The 17,881-nt window shown below is 40.3% G+C and overlaps 4 protein-coding genes across 6 annotated transcripts; 3 read left to right on the top strand and 1 right to left on the bottom strand.

Annotated features, from left to right (window-relative positions):
- The first annotated feature begins 330 nt into the window (after positions 1 to 330).
- Positions 331 to 3,676, top strand: LOC120653840 (cytoplasmic tRNA 2-thiolation protein 1-like). Of its 2 annotated transcripts, none has more exons than XM_039931518.1 (10): positions 331 to 543; positions 910 to 1,024; positions 1,492 to 1,634; positions 1,756 to 1,875; positions 1,964 to 2,076; positions 2,162 to 2,254; positions 2,342 to 2,382; positions 2,668 to 2,734; positions 2,814 to 2,925; positions 3,292 to 3,676. In XM_039931518.1, exons 1-10 carry the CDS (start codon positions 427 to 429, stop codon positions 3,460 to 3,462), a joined length of 1,092 nt encoding a protein of 363 aa, XP_039787452.1. In that variant the 5' UTR covers positions 331 to 426; the 3' UTR covers positions 3,463 to 3,676. The 2 variants fall into 2 exon arrangements, with proteins under 2 accessions (XP_039787452.1, XP_039787453.1); XM_039931519.1 differs by having other exon boundaries at positions 384 to 543; positions 918 to 1,024.
- Positions 3,677 to 4,491: 815 nt separating this feature from the next.
- Positions 4,492 to 8,599, bottom strand: LOC120653836 (phenylalanine--tRNA ligase alpha subunit, cytoplasmic-like). Its single transcript, XM_039931514.1, has 18 exons — positions 8,347 to 8,599; positions 8,134 to 8,256; positions 7,945 to 8,043; positions 7,457 to 7,513; positions 7,149 to 7,204; positions 6,963 to 7,055; positions 6,658 to 6,748; positions 6,537 to 6,574; positions 6,416 to 6,454; positions 6,180 to 6,256; positions 6,023 to 6,107; positions 5,853 to 5,952; positions 5,625 to 5,721; positions 5,406 to 5,477; positions 5,254 to 5,320; positions 5,047 to 5,172; positions 4,831 to 4,885; positions 4,492 to 4,760 (listed from the first exon to the last, which is right to left on the bottom strand). The coding sequence occupies exons 1-18, from the start codon at positions 8,515 to 8,517 to the stop codon at positions 4,710 to 4,712; spliced, it is 1,497 nt and encodes a 498-aa protein (XP_039787448.1). The 5' UTR covers positions 8,518 to 8,599; the 3' UTR covers positions 4,492 to 4,709.
- A 209-nt stretch (positions 8,600 to 8,808) lies between these two features.
- Positions 8,809 to 12,993, top strand: LOC120653837 (methionine aminopeptidase 1D, chloroplastic/mitochondrial-like). The gene is made up of 10 exons (XM_039931515.1): positions 8,809 to 8,988; positions 9,094 to 9,163; positions 9,836 to 10,064; positions 10,407 to 10,568; positions 10,645 to 10,686; positions 10,993 to 11,064; positions 11,315 to 11,394; positions 12,021 to 12,118; positions 12,251 to 12,298; positions 12,677 to 12,993. The coding sequence occupies exons 1-10, from the start codon at positions 8,892 to 8,894 to the stop codon at positions 12,820 to 12,822; spliced, it is 1,044 nt and encodes a 347-aa protein (XP_039787449.1). The 5' UTR covers positions 8,809 to 8,891; the 3' UTR covers positions 12,823 to 12,993.
- Positions 12,994 to 14,203: 1,210 nt separating this feature from the next.
- On the top strand, positions 14,204 to 17,857 carry LOC120653838. Of its 2 annotated transcripts, none has more exons than XM_039931517.1 (7): positions 14,204 to 14,611; positions 14,698 to 14,792; positions 14,889 to 15,030; positions 15,404 to 15,496; positions 15,580 to 15,699; positions 15,857 to 16,119; positions 17,493 to 17,857. In XM_039931517.1, exons 1-7 carry the CDS (start codon positions 14,443 to 14,445, stop codon positions 17,601 to 17,603), a joined length of 993 nt encoding a protein of 330 aa, XP_039787451.1. In that variant the 5' UTR covers positions 14,204 to 14,442; the 3' UTR covers positions 17,604 to 17,857. The 2 variants fall into 2 exon arrangements, with proteins under 2 accessions (XP_039787451.1, XP_039787450.1); XM_039931516.1 differs by having other exon boundaries at positions 14,207 to 14,611; positions 15,401 to 15,496.
- Positions 17,858 to 17,881: the final 24 nt, after the last annotated feature.

The raw sequence follows: 17,881 nt of genomic DNA, 5'->3' as shown, positions 1-17,881 counted from the left end.
AGAAGATATATTTAGCTTTCTGAGTTTAAAAAGCTACAAAAAACTTATAAAACCGAGCTTTCCAGATTTTCATATAAACTCAGTTTTTCTAGATTTTCAGAAGCTGCATTAGAAATTCACAATTAATTTGAACTTCTAGTTTTTCACTCCGAGAATGCGAACCTCAAACAAACATCCGCTCAGAACGTGATTCGACTCAGATCGGCACAACCGAAGGGAGATGGGTAGGAATTCGGCGGAATTGAAGGTGTCATCGGAATCCAGCCCATGAAGGCCCGTCAGGACATGCCGCCGGAATCCTGTTGAAAGCCCAGAATTCGGAGCCCACTTGACTATTCGCGCCTTTCCCCAAACCTCCGAGCGCCGACGGACCGCCTCCCCTCCCTCCCGGCGCGCCGCCACTTCTCCGCTGTCGCTTCTTCCGCCATGGGCAGCTCCGTAGCTGACGGCGCTAAGCTACAGCCATCAAGGGCAGGGAGTCGGCTCTGCGTGCTGTGTGGCGAGAGGAAGGCCGCACTGAAGCGACCCAAAACCCTAGAGCAGGTGCGCCTCGCCCTCCCCACGCTTTCTTTTGTAATTTGTTGTGATGTTTTAGGAAATTTCTATAGCTGGGGTAGCCAACGACTTAACTGTAAGAATTTTAGGTGGGATCACAGGGCTTTTTCTTTAATTTTGCTAAGTTGGGCGAAGAAGAGATGTCCTCTGGTGTAGTTGTGACTTGTGAAGTTTCGTGAAGAATTTTGTTTGTTTATGATGTTTACACAACTTATGTTATTCATGTATATTTGTATTTCTTTGAACGTTTACATTCTATCTTCGCGTTGAGCTATTGTTTTATGGATGTTCGTGAATATCGTGAGCTTCGTTCATCTGACATCCATAAAAGAGTGCTTAGATTTCGTCTTTTAGATCTGCAGGGAATGCTTCTACATCGTCTTTGAGGACGAAATTCATCAAACTATTGTCGACAATTCTCTGTTTAAAGGTGGTGAGCGTGTGGCAATCGGTGCTTCTGGTGGAAAAGGTATGTCCAGACTTGTATGTGCCATCAGTAGGTAAAGAAGTTGTAGCTGCATTATATATTTTTTATGGCAACATGTGCACCTTTTTAGTTTTCTGCATAAATGATTGAATATATACAGACATGCTTTGTAATACCCGTCTACGTATTGGTGATGCTATTATATTCTGTTCTGAAAAGTGAAAATAACTGCATGACCAACACGGAAGGCGATTATTTCTTCTTGTTGGGAGCCTTATGTCTGCATTTCATTGATCTATACAGTTTAGGTTTCATAGCAGTAGGTTAAGTGCCATTCTGCCACGAGTATTTTAAACCACGGATCAGTGTTAGTATCAGGTTTGCGTTTAGCCATAGAGTACAAAGGAAAGTTATTTACGCACTGGTGCTGCATACCGCATGCTTCTTCTTGTTTAAAATGCATGATCTTCCTGCAAGTTCCAACAATTATTTTTATTTCTGTTATGCAGATTCAACAGTACTTGCATACGTGCTATCGGAGTTAAACCGTCGTCACAACTATGGCCTCGATTTGTTCCTTTTATCTGTTGATGAAGGAATCACAGGCTATAGAGATGACTCACTAGAAACAGTTAAAAGGAATGAAATACAGGTTCCCCCCTGCCCTACCGCTGGCACACTCCCTCAGTTTGTCTGGACCTTCAACTGTCAATATTATAGTGTGTTCTATTCAGACATTTAATTTAGTAAGTTTCACCATTCCCTTGTTGCAGTATGGTCTGCCACTGAAGATTGTTTCCTATAAAGACCTCTATGGCTGGACAATGGATGATATTGTTAAAGCAATTGGTCTGAAAAATAATTGTACTTTCTGTGGAGTTTTTCGACGTCAGGTAGTCCCTACCTGCAAAACTTGCACAGAGATTTCTTTTCTTATCTTTAACTAGAGTGTGTCTTCACTGATAATCCTTTTCTTTGTAGGCATTAGATCGAGGTGCTGCTCTCCTAAAGGCTGATAAGATTGTAACTGGGCATAATGCAGATGACATTGCAGAAACTGTCTTGCTGAATATTCTGCGTGGTGATATTGCAAGGTATATGCTGGTTGTGGGATTATGCTGTTTTTCCTAAGTTTCCTTTTTAATACTTTTGGTTTGATGTTGTGTTGCTCCTTTATAGGTTAAGTAGATGTACCTTTATAACTACTGGTGAAGATGGGCCAATCCCAAGATGCAAGCCTTTCAAATACACCTACGAGAAGGAGATTGTCATATATCCTTTCAATGAAATATATCATATTTTCATATGTTACTTGTTTGCTTTATTTAAGTATATTTTAAATCCTTGACTGAATGACACGTACGCTTACTTCAAAAAGCTGGACTACTTCTCCACAGAATGTAATCCCTGGTTCTTTACTGTGCAATCCTTTTTTTCACATTGAAAAATAATAGTTCATTCCAATATCCGAAGATGCTAGAATGGTACTTCAATAAAAAAAATAGATTTCAATCATCACTGCGTTTTCTTCCACTAATACCATACACTTACATATGAGTTTGCTTAACTTCATTTCTCCAAAATCGATGCAATATATAACACAAATCTCTTAATTTTGTTGACTGCTCTGTGCCACAATTCTGAAAGAATAGAAAATGACTTAATTTTGCTGTATTGTGATCCAGGCATCTATTCACCAAATGCATACCGTGGTTTTGCTCGTGAATTTATTAAAGATTTAGAAAGAATGAGGTAAAGATGCATTTTTCCCTATATAATGCAGGTCTCTGCATGTTCTTACCCTTGGCTCAGTAGATAATCATCGTTGCAGGCCTAGAGCTATATTGGACATCATAAAATCTGGAGAAAATTTCAGAATCTCCACAACAACAAAGATGCCAGAGCAAGGAAAGTGTGAACGCTGTGGCTACATTTCTAGTCAGGTAGGATCATTACATCAAATATGAATCCTTACGGTGCATATGAAATATGGATAACTGAACGTTTTGCTTCTGCTAAGACACTTAAAACAAGCAATTAGTACCTTACAAAGTGATGATTAAGTCCATTGGAACAGCTTACACATGCATACAGTGGCTCAGCTCAATCCACCTTGTTGGCTCCCTAACCTATTTGAAACATGGGCGATGTGCCAACTGCCAAGGGTCCTTTGCTTTGTACTCGAGGCATGCACACTGTTTACCAATAATACGAACTGCATGAATTTGCCCTCGTTATTTATCTTGGAAATTCTTAAACGTTTTTTCTATGGAAGTAACTGAAAATCTGATGAACTTCTGTTGGGACAGAGATTATGCAAAGCGTGTGTTTTGTTGGACGGATTGAATCGAGGCTTGCCGAAACTAGGCATTGGAAGGACCAATGCTGGTTCTGGAGCTGGCGACAGTAAGGAACGCGCCAAACATTCAGAGAGGAATACATCGAGCTTACAAGGGAAACATGGGAACTTCGACTTCTAGATCTCACTTGCAGTTCTGCTAAAAAAGAGATACTGTAATAAAATTTTATGTAGTCTGTAATTTTGTATCATTGTTGTAGTACTTGGTACTGGTCATTTGATCATTTCGATTGTTGTAGGTGGCTGTTCAGGAATCATGACTGTATATAAATACAGCCGTGAACAGGTATATATCACTTATCAGGTTTAACAAATTACAGGTTTTTTGGAAATTATGCACGTTCACTGGAAAGTGAAGTTCTAAAAGAACTGAACTTTGTTTGTAAGATACAAAATGATAAATTTAGAATAAGATAAAATTTGTTATTTTTTTTCTCACATCTGTGAAAGGCGCATTTGTGAGGAAAAAAAACATACACCACCTCAAAATAGCAGTTTCCTATAGTGGTCTACCTTAAACGTTTAAACAGATTAAACAGTCACCTGCCGTTTTGCTATTTATTTTAGGCTGAACGGATATTTCAATGGACTAGTGAAGATGTACATGCTATAGGCATGTATTTAATTTTCCTTCCATCAAACAATGATGTTATTTATTTTTCTTCCAAAAATAATACATATTTTTCTTTTCCTTTTATAAAACAATGATGTCAATTATTATCTTTCGAATTTAACTTTGACCTGACAAGTGGAACCTCCGCGAGAGGTATGATGAGCCTAATTTTGGTGAAAAATAGTTTCAATAGTTTCAACTTTTATAGTATATAGACTAGATGATAATTAAACAGGATAAATGATTGATTAAACAGATACAGTAAGTCACAGGCTAAACGGCCGTGTACATGAACAGAGGCTAAACGGCCGTGTACACAAACAGTACACAAACAGTGCAGGAACAGATAATAATCCCATCTCTATTGCGTTTAGCTTCCTCTTGTTTTGTATAACAATTTCTAACATTTTAATTTCCAGAGTTTAATAAGTGAACAGAGAAGGAAAAACTGCTCAGTCAAGCACCTTTACCACCACGATTTTGCATATGTCCAGTAAGTAAACAGGGAAACACGTAATAAGAACAATCAGCAAAAGATTGAACATAAACCAACATCTCTTTTGCTAGCAATATCATTCAGAATTGCAATGCACAACTATAGATTTTCGACATAACCATCTTCTTCCTTCAACAATTTCATACAATCGAATTTGTTACATTTTGCAATTTGGGCCACCTGTCAAAACTTAACAGTACACAGTACAACAAAAAAAGAGGGGGGGGGGGGGTCCTCAGGATCGCCAGCGCCCAGCGCACTAGATACCCAACCGGCATAGTGGGTTGCTCTTGATGAGGTTGAAATCAACCTGGAAAGAACATGACATGAATAACGAAGGGCTCATGATAACAGGAGAAACTTTCAGTATGGCACAATACCTTTGGTCCAAAGAGGTCCCTAATGTTGTCAATTCCATATAGAATCATTGTTGGCCTGAATGAAGAAACAGAATCCAGTAAGTAGATTTCTTGCAACTAGCTAGATAATTTATGGTCTCAGCAAACAAGGGAGAAAAGTTTGAAAAATCACGCTAGGTCCAAACTTGTTAAATGTATAAACAAAGAAAACCTCACAGTGTGCAAGCAATATCATACCTTTCAAGTGAAAGACCCCATGCAATAACATTAACACCTTCTGGCAATCCCATGGGAAGCAACATCTCAGGCCTAAACATGCCTGAATTACCAACTTCCACCCATTTCTTTAAACCGTCATGGTAACTGAAAACAGAACAGCAAAAATTATTCATGAACAACAAGAATCATGAAACTAAGAACAAAGCAAAAGGAATTGTTTCTGACCTGAAAATTTCCATGCTCGGTTCAGTATATGGATTATAGGCAGGCTTGAAACGCAGCTTTGACATACCTAAGAATCACGAGAAAAGATGACAATAATTAGGGACACGATCTGTGAATGATGTATCATATGATAAAGCAGATGGTTTAGCAACCTAGGCTCGAGAAGAAATCCTCCAATACACCAATGAGATCACCTAGCGTCAAACCATAATCACAGATAAGACCTGAAAAAAACAAATATTACATGAACATAATCTAAGAGATTTATATAGAATTGCAATAGGACATGAATGCTATATTAAACAAAAACTTCCACTTTTGTCCTGGGACATCAAATAAACAACTATATACATAAGACAGCAAACAGCTACCTTCTATCTGGTGGAATTCAGCAAGATGAGTCCGGTCAACAGCTTCATTACGGAAAACTCGATCAATGGAGTAATATCTCTTGGGGGCAAAAGGTTTCTGAAAAGTCAATGGCAATCACAAAAATCACGAACCATTCAAAGAGACATGCGAATTTCATTGCGGCATTGAACAAACTATAGATTGGAAAAGTTGCAATATTAGCAACTGCAATGTAGTACAGCACTTACCTCTTGAGCAAGCTTGTATAACATTCTCGTGGAAACAGCAGTTGTATGAGTACGAAGAAGATTTTTCTCTGCTTCATCCCGCTTCCAGTCATAACCATATCTGCAGACAAAGAATCTTACATGATTGAAAACTTTGGAGCTAAGATGCTACACAAATATCAGAAGTATACCCTTTAGAGCCATAACCACCAAACTGATGAACTTGCTTTACTTTCTCTAGATAGTCCTCAGGCAAGTGACTCGTTGCTGCAGGGGCTGCAAAAATTTGATGGACCATTAATATACGCAAACTTTGATTATGAGACTGTACAATATCTAAAAAAAAACCTTTCAGGAAAAAGGTGTCATGTGAATCCCGAGAAGGATGCTGTTGTGGCTGGAACAGTGCATCGAAATTCCAGAAGCTATAGCAAAAAAGCAGCGATTACATGCAGCATTAAGGAACACAATTACTGATAAAATGGGGCTCGTATTGAGCTGCATTTCTTTTTTTAGAGCACAACATCATCTCGTAGAAAGCTATGGTTGTTTCTGGTTGGGTGCAAATATTAGACCACACACACCTGCTTTCAACAAAATTGTTGGTTGGCATCTCTGTGAATCTACACCAATAAATACAATGAATTAACACATTTTCTGAAAACACCTTGCTTAGAAACATAACAAACATATTGTCTTATTTACCCCATCATAATAAAGATGTTCTCGATTGCCTCACGAACCTGAAGCAACACAAGTTATTAGTTGGGATTTACTAAATTTATCAGAAAAAAGGCTATGTTAAATTGCAGGAACTATAGGATACCTCCATCAAAGGCTGCACATAACCTTTGGCTATAGGTTGTCCCTGAGCTCCATAATTGTAGTCTTTGAATTCAAGGTCCTTCCAGTCACCACTAAAGAGCAGAAAATTAATTCCAAAATGAAAATAAAAATAAAAATGTATCAAATGTTCCATATACATAAAGAAAAACCTTGACAAACAGATCATTTATGATATTGTATGCATTGATAAATATACTTGCGTACATTAGTTAAAAGTGCCAAATTTAACATGATAAATCCTGCTCTGTTTTCAAAACTAATTCGAGAGAAATGACATAAAATTACCTCCTAAGGTGTTCTGTTGTCACATCAGTTGCCAAAGTTTTTCTCTTTACAACAAACTCAGGCCCTTTCTTTAGTGAGTACCAAATTGATTTCCTGTTAAGCATCAAGGTAGATGAACAAATTTGTATGATCACAATAGTACATACTACAAAAAAGAGCTCATCTCTTCAGATCAGATGTACTTACTCTTTCGTAATAAGCTTCCTTCTCTTCAAATCATCAATCACTTTATCAGGAACAACCTACATCAAAATGTTTTTTTTTCATAAAGAGAAGAATCCACAGAGAATACAGGGACAAGGTAGCTAGCAATGTTTTATTACAATATCCAGAGTAATATTTTTATTTTTTACAGAATACTGAGCTCAGCAGAAGGGAATGGCTCAAATGCGCTAAAGTTGATAAGACAGTGAGCACCAAAACAATGTCCGCAAATGATTCTGATGAAAAATGCAAACGATAGGAGTCAAATGCGGAGCCACAAGTATACAAACCTCCCCTTTCTCTAGCTTTTTAAGCTGCTCTTGCAACTCATCCTTGACGTTGTCAACCTGAATAAAGATGGGAGTGCAAGTATTATATGCAACATCTTGAGATCGAAACTGAACCAGCACAGCCCACAAAGTCACTTGAGAAAAGGCATAATTATGCGTCATCATACCATCAAGTTGAAATCTAGTTGCCAAAATACCACCCAAAGCTTTAACATTGCCAAATAGCACCAGGCTCAGCTGTGTCTGACATTTGGGTCTTTGACAGTGTCTGACATGTGACTTTGGATGGCATTTTGGCCATCAGCCAGCAACATAATGGTAAACTTTGCATAGCAAAATTCTACAGATTGATACTAATAGGTTCCAGTAGAGAAATAGTTAGATAATTTCTGGAAACATCGCTATGTCAAACCATAAATCTAAATACGAAGCTGCTCGAAGCAGCGTTACACATACCCACATTGCATAACGAGAGTTCGAATCCATACCTTCCTGAGGACCAAATCCTTGTTGCCCTTCTCAAACCCTATCCATTTGTTCCGCGCAGCTGCCTTCATGCTGACATCGAAGGCATCCCCCAATTTCGCCTAATACACATGAATCTACACATCAACATTCGGCAAAAGCAAAACCCTCCAGTGAAGTCGGAAAATAGAACCATGCAAACAAAAACTCACTTTGAGTGCATCCTTGGAGGCGCCCTCCGGTGGGATGGCGGCGACGAGCTGCGCCTCGGGGGATCCCCTGGCGGCATAGCCCTTGGCCTCGTCGGTGAGCACCCATGTTTCCTTGATGATGTCCTGCGGGATAGCAAGCAAGAGCCCGTCAGTCCTCTGGGTTGGAGGATAAATCCAGGTGTTTGGGGGATGGAAAGAGGAGGAGGAGCGTACGGTGGTGTCGACGATGCGGAAAGCTGAGAGACTCTTGATGACGCCCTCAAGCTCGAGGTGAGATACGCCGAGGGAAGAGGCGAAGGAGCGGGAGTCGGGGACCTCGCCCGTGGAGTTGAGGTGGGCGAGGAGTCCGGCCTCCACGTCGGCCGCCGGTGACTTCTCCGCCATGGCGCAAGGAGGCGGCAGCGGCGGCGGCGGCGAGGCTCCCGAGAGTCGGATGACAGAAGGGCAAGGGGGGTCGTCGTCTTGGGAAGTTGGGGGTTTAGGCCCTAATTTTCATTTTAGTGGTGGGCTAACTTGGCAGCCAAGTTTCCGCCCAGCCCAGGAATTATTTCGAAGGCCTGGTAGCGTTTCCTGCCTTCCGGCCTAAGCCCACGGCCCACTATGCCAGTGGCGAAGCGCAGGCCGGCGCAGCGACGCCGCCGAGGCGCCCGCCAGGAGCACCTCGCCTTCCCAAGTTGAGGCCAAACCACACAAGCCGCACGCCCGCAGGCCACACACCTACAACTCTCGCGGTGGTTCCGCTCGTCTCCCCCGTCCCCATGGCCAGACCGCCGCCGCCGCGCCTCCTCTCCTCCTTCCTCGGCGACCGCCTCTTGCTCTCCTCCAGGCCGCTAATCCTCCGCTCCGCTGCCCCAGGTACCTGCCACCTCCCGCGCTGCCACTCCGTGTCTGCACCCGTGTTTCAGCGCGTTGGCCCAGGGCAGCGGTTCTCGCTGAGCTGGCTCTCTCCCCTTCTTGCAGGAAGCAGGCGGATGGCGTATCAGGCGACGAGGACGCTATGCAACTTGGTGGATATCCTCTTCAACAGGAGGTGAGCTTTCATTCCCCCTCACAAGCGTCATCTTTCCTGCTCCCGGTTTGTTGGATAACTAGTACAGCATCTGAGCAGCTGAGCTGCTCTGAAAGGTCCTTCTGGGTATACGGGATCATAATTTTTCTCCTAGCTTTACTTGCCGTTCGCATTTCGCAGTACATAAATTATGGTTTATGGACTTATTTTGCTACTGAAGGTTGAACAGGCGACCAAGTCATGATATTAAGAATTAAGAAAAGGAGATGTCATCTTTTGGTAATCCAATGTGACTGACTGTTTAGTCTACGATATTGTTGTGTTGTTTTCAATTTACATGGGCAAAAAGGGGCTAAGGAGTGATTTAATGATTACACAGTTGGTCAGTTGCAGTAGAATTAGATACACAGTACTTGAAGTGATTGAGATTAGTTTGGTATGAAATTTCAAAGAACTACTTACCTTGTGGGATGTGGACCATGTCTTAAATCTTCTGCCTAACTTTGCTATGCTTATATAATTATACAAGTTATTATTGTAAAGATTTTGGTGTACATTATGGCCTGCATTTTTTAGGAATATAGCAGGTATTATGGCCTGCATTGCATAGTACTGTCGGCAAGTATCATTTATCGGGGAATTCCACATGCGGATCCACAATTAGATGCACTTACTGTGACAAAAATTTCTCAGGAGTCAGGATGACGCACCAGAAAACAACCCTAGACGCTTACGTCCTGGGAAAGTATCTCCACGCCTAAGTGTTCCCAATCATATACAATTGCCTCCGTATGTCAATTCTCGTCAGAGACCTGGCGTGACTAATGGACCTGAAATACATGATGAGAAAGGGATTGAGTGCATGAGAGCTTCTGGAAAGCTTGCTGCGCAGGTTTTAAAGTTTGCTGGAACTCTTGTAAAGGTAATCGTGTTGCTACAAAAGCTTGATTGTTCGTTTCAGTCAGAAAACCATTATTGTACTAGATAAACCTCATTGCTTTCAGAAATTTCAAAGCACATGCCATAACTGAATCTACATGCTAGATACCTATAACTTATTTTCTCAAGGATAGGTTCCTTCATTATCAGTATCATTTTCTCTGATATGGGCAATAACTCTTGTCTCAACGTCTGTTTCTTGGTGTGGTCTAAATCTGGAATATAGAAATAGGTAGCATATAAGGAAGCAAGACAGTTGGTTTGCTTTCAAAATGATGGGTGTCTAAGATTTAAGCGCAAGAGAATGATCTTATCTTATTGACAGCCAGGCATAACCACTGATGAGATTGATAAAGCAGTGCACCAAATGATAGTCGATAATGGAGCGTATCCTTCACCTCTTGGTTACTGCGGATACCCAAAGAGTGTCTGCACTTCAGTGAATGAATGCATCTGCCATGGGATACCAGATTCTCGTCCACTTGAGGTAAGCTATCCAAAATCCATAGGTAACAAAGTTTGAGCACATAGAAAACAGTTACACTTAATCTTCTTTGTGGCAGGATGGCGATATCATCAATATTGATGTTACTGTCTACCTCAATGTAAGTCGCTCAAAACTTATCTATACCAGCTGACATGTTTTTTGCTTAGTCATCAGTGCTTTACAACGTTTGTAATGATTTTCTCAAGAGATATCGTCTGATTCCTTGCATGGTCATGCACATCCTTCTGTTTTCACAGTAGACAAAATCTACACATAGGGTAGAAACTTTTTATTTTTTGGGTTCCAATCTATTATTGATATGGATCGCTGCAATTTTGATTTTCTAATGCATGCGCAGTTATGCTAATGTCCATTTCTGAAATGTTCCATTGCAATTGTATAATACTTGTATATTCTATTCCAGGGTTACCATGGTGATACATCCGCTACGTTCCTCTGTGGTGATGTTGATGACGAAGCTAAGAAATTAGTTCAGGTGATCTCAACTGGTGGTCAGTTTTAAGTAATCAAGTACGACAGGATTTGGTAAAAGTTGAATTTATGTCATGTATTTAAAAGGTCCAATTGACGATAGAATGTTAGACCAAGGTCCTTTGGTTTTCCTTAATTCATTGTACAGTTCCTTGGTTACAAGGCAATATTCTCGCAGAAGTTTCTCTTATACAAGAGAAATTTATTTACTATTATGATGATTGATTCAGAGTTTTATGTAACCTTTTGTCCAGGTGACAAAAGAATGCCTTGACAAGGCTATATCAATCTGTGCCCCTGGGGTGGAGATCAAACGAATTGGCAGAACCATACAGTATGTAAATGAGAAGCTGTATCACTGTATTTACATATGTGCTTGTATCTTTTCCATCTCTATTTTTTTTTCACAGTGCTTATTTTTGAATTTTTTGTTAAACTCTGAATAATTTTTGGAAACTTCCTGCAACGAAAATCTATAAATCATCACTTTTTGGTTATGGCACATCTATCACAGAACCTGACTTGAATTGTATAATAATGAACAGCATCAGCAGCAACAAAACCTTTTAGTCCTAAGCAAGTTGGGCTAGTGATGAAATTCAAATGAACACGGGAATGCTTGTTTATTTCTATAATCCAATGCTCTTTAACAGATGCACGGAGCATTTTTATTATATTATGATAAAAAAACCATATACAAACTATCTGTTAACTGTATTGTCATAAGCTTTATTATTGTATTTAATGTACCAATTTCTGAGTAATTGATTCCAGTACACTTCTTGTTGCAGACTGTATGATATTTGATATTGGAGTGTAGTTTTTCTTTAACAGTCCTGATAATCAAAATAAACTCGTATTCCTTGTGTAGACTTCTAGTCATTGATTCATCAGCAGGTTGTTTTTTAATCATGATTTCAAACTGACAACTAGTGTACTTACGACACTCAATCTTTGAAGGGATCATGCAGATAAATTCAAGTTTGGTGTTGTTCGACACTTTGTTGGCCATGGGGTAGGAAAAGTGTTTCATGCTGAGCCTGTTGTGCCTCATTTCAGTGAGTTTCCCACTTTAACAAACATCTTTTAAATGCTGTCTTGTGTCTCAACAATCTTGAGCTTCTAGTTGCATTGCTTTTATGTTGCGCTATCATATCAGAGTTGTGGACTAATGACTTTGGAATTTGCAGGAAACAATGAATGGGGTCGTATGATGTTGAATCAAACATTTACTATAGGTACATGTTTCCACAATTTGCCCTTGTTTCACCTGTAACTAAAATCATTGCCCTGGTTCCATCGACTCGTGATTAATATTTTGTATTCTACCATCGAACCTAGAGCTAACATGTTTTAGAAAAAAACAGGTATGTCAGTTGCATTTCTTTCAGGCATGATCATAGATCACTGCATTTGGTCACTGCGCTCTTTCTGCACATAAGTATACTACCATTTCTTCTTTTTCCTTTTTTACTCTTGAGCATATTCATGGCATTACTTGCATCTAGTTGTTTTGATGCTAGAAAGCATATAAAGGTGGAACAGAACTCTTAGTTTTAACTTATATTTAAGCAACAGGATAAAGCATATGAAGCTAACTCACTTCATGTCAACAGAGCCCATGCTAACCTTGGGGAGCATAAATCCTGTCATGTGGTCCGATGACTGGACAGCTGTGACGGAAGACGGCAGCTTGTCAGCACAATTCGAACACACGATACTGATTACCGAGGATGGCCCGGAAATATTAACACAGTGTTAATGGAAGGCGGAAGAAGAACAATTGATAGTCGGCTGGCGAGATCCTGCATTTTGTGGACTAATTGGTCCAATCTAAACTCATGCAAAATGGCATATTCACGTATAATTAATCTCATTTGAAATTGTCCTGTTTTGACGTTAAATTTGTGTGTTATTCTAATGCTCTCTTCACAATCCAATTTAGCTCTTAATATTTTTAGCTCAAAATTGAATAAGATTAGAGCTTCACCGTTTTAGTGTCCTGTTTTTTTTAAAAAATATTTAGGCTAAAATTCAAGATCCTTTACATCCCTAGGTACGATGTCATCGGGCGCCCGGGTGGTTGCAAGTAGGTCTGACAGTTTTGATTTGAGTTTGTTGGTCGGGAGGGCTTCCGAAAGGCATATCTCGCCGGCCGTGCACGAACCTTTGCTTGATTCACACTTTTGCGCGAGTGATTGACCAGCTGTTCCCCCAATCACTCAACAAATGACAGAGGTCGGGTTGGTTGTTGCTGTTGGCTGTATGCTCAATTAATTCTGTTCTGTATGACTGTAAAGGAATGACAACCCTGTATACGAAATTATATTACCTTCGAGACAAGTTATCTGAAGCTTCCAACATTAAACAATGCAGCAATTTGCAATAGAGAATCTGAACCTCACAAATTACCTTTTGTTTAGATGCAAAATTCAAAATTTCAAAACTATCACATCGAATGAGAATTTTAGATGTATCACATCGAATGAGAATTTTAGATGCATGGAGTATTAAACCTAGACGGAATTAAAAACTAATTGCATAGTTTGCTTGTAAATTATGAGACGAATCTAATGAGTCTAATTAGATCATGATTAGATACTAAATTGATACAGTAACTGCTACAGTAAACATATGCTAATGACACTAATTGGTTTTAATAAATTCGTCTCGTAGTTTATAGACGAGTTCTGCAATTAATTATGTGATTAGTTTATGTTTAATACTTCAAATGTAAAAAAAAATCCCTTTCAAAAAGTTTACACATGCATCTAAACGAGAGCTTAGTTGATTATATATGTGCTATAATCACAGTTGCTAATGATCGCATTCAACTTAGCCCTCACTAACTAATAAATCCAGTGTACTAGTCCCACACTCCCGTCCCTGTATCGCTTCTGTCTCGTTCTCACCGACGATTCACAAACACCTGGATGACAAACACTCTGTTCAGCTGATTTGTCAACTAACCAACTAACAACAGTCAACAATATTTTTTTATAATAAATTAGCACCAACTATACGCCACAGCCAACCAAAAAAACGAAAACCTCCTCACAAATAACCTGACAAATGGGCCCAACATGCTAGCCGAAAGTATTTTTTTTTTTTTGCGACTGCTAGCCGAAAGTCCAGCAAGAAGGGGAAGGGATTGCTTCGTATTCCTACTTGCTTTTACCGCCGGCCCCGAATTTCCCCCATTCCCCCTGCGGCAAGAGGAGCAGCAAAATCCGGTGCCGCGGCCTGATTCCAGAAGTTCCTTGCATCGCCGCGTCGGCGTCGATCGAGCGTATTGGTCATTGGTGTCGGTCGCGCGGTGCGGCGCTCGTGCGAGATCGAGGCAGAGCAATGCTGCGTCGGTAGGGATGGCGGCGGCAGCGCCATGGCGAGGGGCATAGCGCGGGCGGTGTCGTTCGGGGGCCGGTCGACCGCAGGGTGGTGCTCCTACCGTCGCGTCACCGTGGCAGTCTGCCTCGGCAACCTCGTCGCCGCGCTGCTCGTGCTCCGCTCCCTCACCGCCCCCGCCTCCTTCGCTCCAACCCCTCCCAACCGTGAGTGGAATCCATCGCCATGCTTGCATCTTTGGTTTTTTTTTCTCCTCTGATCTGATTGAATATTATTTTGATCTTAACTTCAGCCGACGTGGTGCAGTACACGGAGGAGCAGATTAAAAGGGTGGAGGAGTCGATCCGAATCCGCCACGAGGCGGAGCCTGTCGAGCTCGTGCGAGCGGTACTAGTAGTGAACAATCCTTGTATATTTGATAAATTTTTGGTTGACCAATTCTCAGTACTGCAATCTAATCCACTGAAATTTTGGATGCCAAAGGTGAAGAGGCTGCAGAAGGTTTTCACACGAGAGGAGAAGCGGCGGAAGGAGCTGCCACTGGAGCTGAAGCAGAAGATCTCGTATGATATTGTACAGCGGCTGCAGGACTTGGGGGATAATGGCAGCCTTGCACAGCAAAGAGGTATTCTGCTTAGTACTACCATTTTATGTTCTAGAGATAGGGAATTTTCTATACTACACGAACTTAGCCTTAAATGCGTATCTTATCCTGTTCTTCATTGCTCACTTGGCATCCATTTGAGCTAAGGGTCCATTTTTAAGCACGCTGTTGACGCATTCAGTAGATAGCTGAAAAAACTGTTTCTACTATGTTCTATGTTACTTTCAAAATTATTGCTAAAAGTGACCCTCTTTTTTTTTCTTCTTGGCTTTGTGCTATGCCTGCTTGCTCTTTACTTTTGCAGCATGCAAGTTTGTGAGTAAAACAAATCTTCTAGTAATCTACAGATGATTCACGTATTTATATCTCTTTTACTCAATATATATGACAGAAGCTGTTGAATCATGGCATGCTGAGAAGTTAAAAGACCTCAAAAGTGCATCTACTCAAAATCAGACAAATTTGGACCTATCCAGTGAGGAAACTAGTATGTGATCGCTGCTGTCTAATAATTTGGTTACATACTTTTCTTTCTCAACTGTAAAATTTGAATTTGATCTTTCCCTATAGGAATGTTAAAACGAGCCCTGGAGTTCAACTGGCATATGCTTATGGAGGATATTGGCCTTTGGATACCAGAGGAAGTCACGCATACTTTGCATGATGACAAACCTGAAAATGAACCAGAAGGTTAGTTCCTTACATTGCCATGCGATGAGTGCAAATTAACTTATCATGTTTAGAGCAAGGTGTAAAGTTGGACCCTGTTGTGTTCTTTACTTATTGAGTTTTGAATTGCCCAAAGAAGGATTTGAATTATGATTCCCGATATTCTCTATTGTTGCAGAAGAAGAGATAATAGCAGGTCCACCTTTGTCTCCACAATGTAATGCTGAGCTACATACTGATTACGATGGTGCTGCTGTTAGATGGGGCTTAACACACCACAAAGAATCTGCTGCTGATTGTTGTCAAGCTTGTCTCGATCAAGCTAAGATTGCAAAGCCAGGGGAATTGAAGTGCAATATATGGGTTTATTGCCCATCAGAATTTGGATGCTACTCGCCAGACAAATATGAACATAAACATCAGGAGTGCTGGTTGAAACAGGTATCATGTTTGCTTGATCTGTATTTTTGCAATTATTATTGCAGCCCTTTGATCTTTTCATCTTACCATTTTTAGCTGTAGGGGTCTAGGGGGCTATTAGCATTATCTGGTTCTTCCTGTGTTTTATGCATCTTGTGTATATCACACATCTTAGTTGTTATTCCCTCTGTAGGACAAGCTAATTAGTTCAAGTCATATTTTAAATTGGACTATTGACTGCATGGAATTAAGGAGATACTTTTGTATTCCTTCCCAAGCTGAAGAGCGCTGTAGTTTGCTAACTAGTTGCAAGTGACTCAAGTAGCAGAAGCAAAACAAAACGTGGTGCAGAACATGTAACATGTAGTTACTACTCCTGTTTTCGGCTTTGATTGTGGAGTAATCGGAAAAAGTCTATATCACCCCCTCAACTATGGGGTGTGGACTACATAACCCCCCAACCTATAAAACGGTCTATATCACCCTCTGAACTTTTCAAAACCGGTCAAATTACCCCCTAAAGCAGTTTTGAAAAATCATAGTAAATCACAAAAAAATCATAAAATGGAAAATCCAATTGTGTTAGACTCCAAATGAGTAGATCTACACAGTGAACATATAATATGATATGCTTTAGTATTTTTTTGCTGTAGCTTTAGATCTATGCTTTTCTTCATAGCTGTAAAAAAATGTACTGAAGCATACCATATTATATGTTCACTGTGTAGCTCTACTCATTTGGAGTCCAACACAATTGGATTTTTCATTTTATGATTTTTCTGTGATTTACTATGATTTTTTAAAACTGATTTAGGAGATAATTTGATCGGTTTTGGAAAGTTCAGGAGGTGATATAGACCGTTTCATAGGTTGGGGGGGTTATGTAGTCCATCCCCAAAAGTTGAGGGGGTGATATAGACTTCTTCCTGGAGTAATCTGATTTTTCCACAAGCTTGCAACTCATTGAAGCTTGTGCACTCATAAAGCTAGGATGATGCACAGTCAATTTAGTCGCATATTGTTTTACATAGCTTTATGATGATTGATGAACCATTTAGCTGTGCTTGGCTGCTTGCTTTATTTTACGTATTCTTTGTAATGATCATTAGTCAAGGTAACAATCAATTTTCCTCTTATTATATTAGATGTAAATAAATGGTTCTGTTATGCTTTATCATGCATAACTCTGTTTTAGGATCGATTGGCCGTATCACAGTACGAGAAAGTGTAAGGTTCCTTTCATGTCAGGACTTTTTTGCCCTACAGGACAAATAGCTGTTCAAACATCTGCCCACAGTTTATTGAATTTGTCATGTGTGAGCGCTTGAAAAAGGTCATTTATTTTTCCCTGGCAAATATATCTCGCTCACGATGGTTTATGCTACCCGTTGCAGGCCAACCACCCTAAACTGAACTTCAAAGACAAGTATTCAGAGTCTTACAGAGATGCTCATCCCACCGCTCCTGTTGTCGTGCCATGGATGTCTGGTGTCATCAGTGCATGAGCTAACAGTCTCCCAGCAGCTCAATTGAGATTCGTGCTGATGCAAATGCAACTTCGACACAGCCATACATTTTTTTCCTTTTTCTTCACTATACTGCCTTGTTTTTCTTCTCCTTTATGACCTGGCATATACGATGTAAAACTTAGCTTAGTTGACTCGGAAGCAAAAGTTTTTCAGGGATGATGTTGAAGTACAGTTGGAATTGGTAGTGAACTTGATTCATATACGAGTTATCTTCCAACTTTACTCTTGAACCTGGTCGATGTTTTTGTGATCAT

The sequence above is a fragment of the Panicum virgatum genome, chromosome 1N (assembly GCF_016808335.1).
Source record: "Panicum virgatum strain AP13 chromosome 1N, P.virgatum_v5, whole genome shotgun sequence".
NCBI classification, from domain to species: Eukaryota; Viridiplantae; Streptophyta; class Magnoliopsida; order Poales; family Poaceae; genus Panicum; species Panicum virgatum.
Note: the sequence above shows the minus strand (reverse complement) of the source record. Positions and strands in the feature narration are given on the sequence as shown.

Coding starts and splice junctions, on each gene's coding strand:
- LOC120653837 (XM_039931515.1), top strand. CDS start 8,892: ATGGCCAGACCGCCGCCGCCGCGCCTCCTCTCCTCCTTCCTCGGCGAC. Junction 10,687..10,992: donor ATGTTACTGTCTACCTCAAT/GTAAGTCGCTCA, acceptor ATTCTATTCCAG/GGTTACCATGGTGATACATC. Junction 11,065..11,314: donor AAGCTAAGAAATTAGTTCAG/GTGATCTCAACT, acceptor CCTTTTGTCCAG/GTGACAAAAGAATGCCTTGA.
- LOC120653840 (XM_039931518.1), top strand. CDS start 427: ATGGGCAGCTCCGTAGCTGACGGCGCTAAGCTACAGCCATCAAGGGCA. Junction 544..909: donor GACCCAAAACCCTAGAGCAG/GTGCGCCTCGCC, acceptor TTCGTCTTTTAG/ATCTGCAGGGAATGCTTCTA. Junction 2,926..3,291: donor GTGGCTACATTTCTAGTCAG/GTAGGATCATTA, acceptor CTGTTGGGACAG/AGATTATGCAAAGCGTGTGT.
- LOC120653836 (XM_039931514.1), bottom strand. CDS start 8,517: ATGGCGGAGAAGTCACCGGCGGCCGACGTGGAGGCCGGACTCCTCGCC. Junction 5,173..5,253: donor CCGAGCATGGAAATTTTCAG/GTCAGAAACAAT, acceptor TTCTGTTTTCAG/TTACCATGACGGTTTAAAGA. Junction 4,886..5,046: donor TGGGGTCTTTCACTTGAAAG/GTATGATATTGC, acceptor TTCTTCATTCAG/GCCAACAATGATTCTATATG.
- LOC120653838 (XM_039931516.1), top strand. CDS start 14,443: ATGGCGAGGGGCATAGCGCGGGCGGTGTCGTTCGGGGGCCGGTCGACC. Junction 15,031..15,400: donor CAGCCTTGCACAGCAAAGAG/GTATTCTGCTTA, acceptor TATATATGACAG/AAGCTGTTGAATCATGGCAT. Junction 15,700..15,856: donor ACCTGAAAATGAACCAGAAG/GTTAGTTCCTTA, acceptor CTATTGTTGCAG/AAGAAGAGATAATAGCAGGT.